Consider the following 2,999-nt stretch of genomic DNA (forward strand, 5'->3'; position numbering starts at 1 on the left):
GTGTAATTGATTTTGAAACATGTAAACTCATACTACGGTGTAACTTTTTCAATTATAATTATGATGGTTGTATTTACTATGAGCACTATTATACTCGTTGTTGTGATACTATACATGAAGTCATTTCCACCCCCGGATGTTTCCGCCATCCTTGGTTTGGGGGTGTGACATCAGTTCATCTATATAATCACCGATTTCAGTCCGCGTCTCCTCCGCTTCACAATTTCTCCATCAAGAGCCAATCTATTTGTCCCATGATCCATGGCCATTACCGACACCATTAAATTGGAATCCCTAGATGTTATGATAATCGAAATACCTAAAGCAAAGATTCGTCTCATATGTTTCTTCTTATTCTTCCTACTTTAATCCTTTCATTGCTCCTGTGAAAACGATCGACCAAAAATCGACTAAACAGATGGATGTCGAAGAACATCCATCCCTGGTAATGTTTTCAATTTTGGTGATTCAGATTCTTTGATTTCTGATTTATTAGTCTTCATTTATACATGATTTGTATAGAATGTTTATTCTCCCCTGATGTGTGCAATTATTGTTATAAACCTTCAATTTTTAACTTAGCATAGAGTTTTCCTTTCTTGTCCTTATAACTTTTTCCTTCTGTGTTGAATATTGCCTAGTTTAGAATTTGGAGAATCTGCAGTGGAACTTCATATTGACCAAGTTCTTGATAAAGGACCCCCGGGCCAGCAAGGTATTGTACTTTTGTTTCTTAACTTTCTTCTAATATAAGCCTCTGCTGTAAAGTAATGATCACACAATTTCAAATTGATGACGCCCTTCACCATTTCAGCATCTAAAGGTAAAGAATATTGTTAATTACCAATTCATATCGACCAAGTTCTTGATAACATTTACAAAAGAAAGGAAAGAACCACCAATCTTATGTTATTTTCTTAGACCGGATTGAACCGCACGATTTCTTCAAAAACTGGATTAAATGGTGTGATAAAATCGATAAAAAACAGTTTGAACCAGTTTAGTTTATTGGACTTATATAGTTTAATTTTACTTAGCCCGTTAAAAAAAGTAGTTCATATCCAAAGAAAATTGAATAGATCAATCGATTAGGTTATCCAAAATATACACAACTCGAAAACTAAAACAATCCACTACCAAATATAGTCTGACGGTCAGACCGGTTAAATCAACAGTCAAATTGATAATCAATCATTTGACTGATTCAAATAAAAAAAATGCCGGTTTTTAAAATATTTGTTTTTCGTTTTATTTTGTTTTGTCCCTTATTATTATGGAAAGAGAGAGTTGAAAAAAAATACTCCCTCCGTCCCAAAATTATTGTCTACAGACAAAAAACACACAGATTAAGGAAACATTAATTACCACTAACTTTAATAAATGAAATGACAATTTTACCCTTATGTTGCATTTAATTCTATCCTTTTGTTGCATTTATGAGGGATATTTTGGTAAAAAAGATATTTATAATTAGAAGTATGCTATTATTTTGGGACAAACCAAAAAGAAAATATGGACTATTAATTTGCGACAGAGGGAGTAATAAATTAGAAAAACACAGGAAAAGAAGACATTTCCTATTTTACGATTTTACCCTTTAAAAGAAACCGAATGTTTTTCGTAGACTTCTCTGATCTCATTTTTACTTCTGCTCTCACCTTCTTCCGCCGCCATCAATTTCACACATTCTAATCTCCAGATATTTTCATCTTCACTTACATACACCGCGTTTTAGCATCACATATCAATCAAATTTTATCCCTCAAATCGATCCAGGCTCTCGAATCTCAGCCAACGACTCAAGAACAAGGCGTAATGGTAACTAAACTAACTCTTATCCTATCAATTTTATTTTTCACTTTTGCTTCATTCCAGCAAATGCTTATTTGTTTCTTCACCTTCGATTCTATATCGAACTACTTTTATAATACTCATTAGATAAACTTTGCGTTAATTTTTATCAAGAAATTTGACGCGTTCTTCTATATTTAGACCACTTTACTCGTATTTGTGGTCTGGTAATCAGATTGATGATTTTCATTTTCTTGCATTCAATTAATGGGTATACTCTTAAATTCTACCGCATAAAAGATCATCAACCAAGGAAAAACATTGTGATATCTACTATCCTAAACTCAACAAATCATTGATCTTGAGGAATCTGATGCTAACACTAAATCTTCCTCCACCAGGCGACTCCATTGATGACAGGACTTGCAGTTGCAGCTGTTGCTTATGCTGGCAGATATGGCATCCAAGCATGGCAGGATTTCAAGGCTAGACCAGCTTCGCCTGTTGCATTTAGAAAGTTTTATCAAGGTGGTTTCCAATCTAAAATGACAAGAAGAGAAGCTGCTCTGATTCTTGGAGTAAGGTACATAATTTATATCACTACTAAATCTAGCATTCATCTCCATGTCTTTTTGTATTATGATTTATGTGTTTTTGATGGTTTAAATGTGTAGGGAAAGTATTGTGGTTGATAAGGTAAGGGAAGCACGTAGAAGGGTAATGGTGGCAAATCATCCAGATGCTGGTGGTAGTCACTATCTTGCTTCCAAAATCAATGAAGCAAAAGAAATGCTCATGAGGAAAACTAGCAACACAGGCTCGGCTTTCTGATCAATGTCAACTCAAGAAGATGATTTTTAGCATAAACATGGACTGGATTTGTTATACCTTAATGGGAAAATGACATAAAAGACCTTAAATCCATACATTTTTCCAAAGTTTGACAAAGTCTTCATTTCTCCTGTGTTCTTGAGAGGAGTAAAGAAAAAACCATTGGATATTGAGTGACAATTTGATTTAAGTTGTATTGGTGGGTTCCTAGGACTTATGTAAGAGTAATAAAAGAGTTTCTTTATACCTTATAATGTTATAGACGACGTATCTTCGTAAACTGAGATATGTTAATCACAGGTTATACCCGTTTGATGATTGTAGGTGTTCTTTATCTTTCCGGGTGTTAGGAAAGCAATCATAATTAAGAACACATG

At 33.9% G+C, this 2,999-nt stretch overlaps 1 protein-coding gene across 1 annotated transcript; it reads left to right on the plus strand.

Annotated features, from left to right (window-relative positions):
- Window positions 1-2,197: 2,197 nt before the first annotated feature.
- Window positions 2,198-2,622, plus strand: LOC145120546 (mitochondrial import inner membrane translocase subunit TIM14-3-like). The gene is made up of 2 exons (XM_079056354.1): window positions 2,198-2,374; window positions 2,466-2,622. Exons 1-2 carry the CDS (start codon window positions 2,205-2,207, stop codon window positions 2,620-2,622), a joined length of 327 nt encoding a protein of 108 aa, XP_078912480.1. The 5' UTR covers window positions 2,198-2,204.
- The last annotated feature ends 377 nt before the right edge of the window (window positions 2,623-2,999 follow it).

The sequence above is a fragment of the Lactuca virosa genome, chromosome 6 (genome assembly GCF_052849685.1).
Source record: "Lactuca virosa cultivar CGN04683 chromosome 6, Lactuca_virosa_CGN04683_v6, whole genome shotgun sequence".
Lineage (NCBI taxonomy): Eukaryota > Viridiplantae > Streptophyta > Magnoliopsida > Asterales > Asteraceae > Lactuca > Lactuca virosa.

Excerpts from the sequence above, each read along its gene's own strand:
- LOC145120546 (XM_079056354.1), top strand. The coding sequence starts at position 2,205 with ATGACAGGACTTGCAGTTGCAGCTGTTGCTTATGCTGGCAGATATGGC. Across the intron at positions 2,375-2,465 it reads GCTCTGATTCTTGGAGTAAG|GGAAAGTATTGTGGTTGATA; the intron begins GTACATAATTTA and ends TTAAATGTGTAG.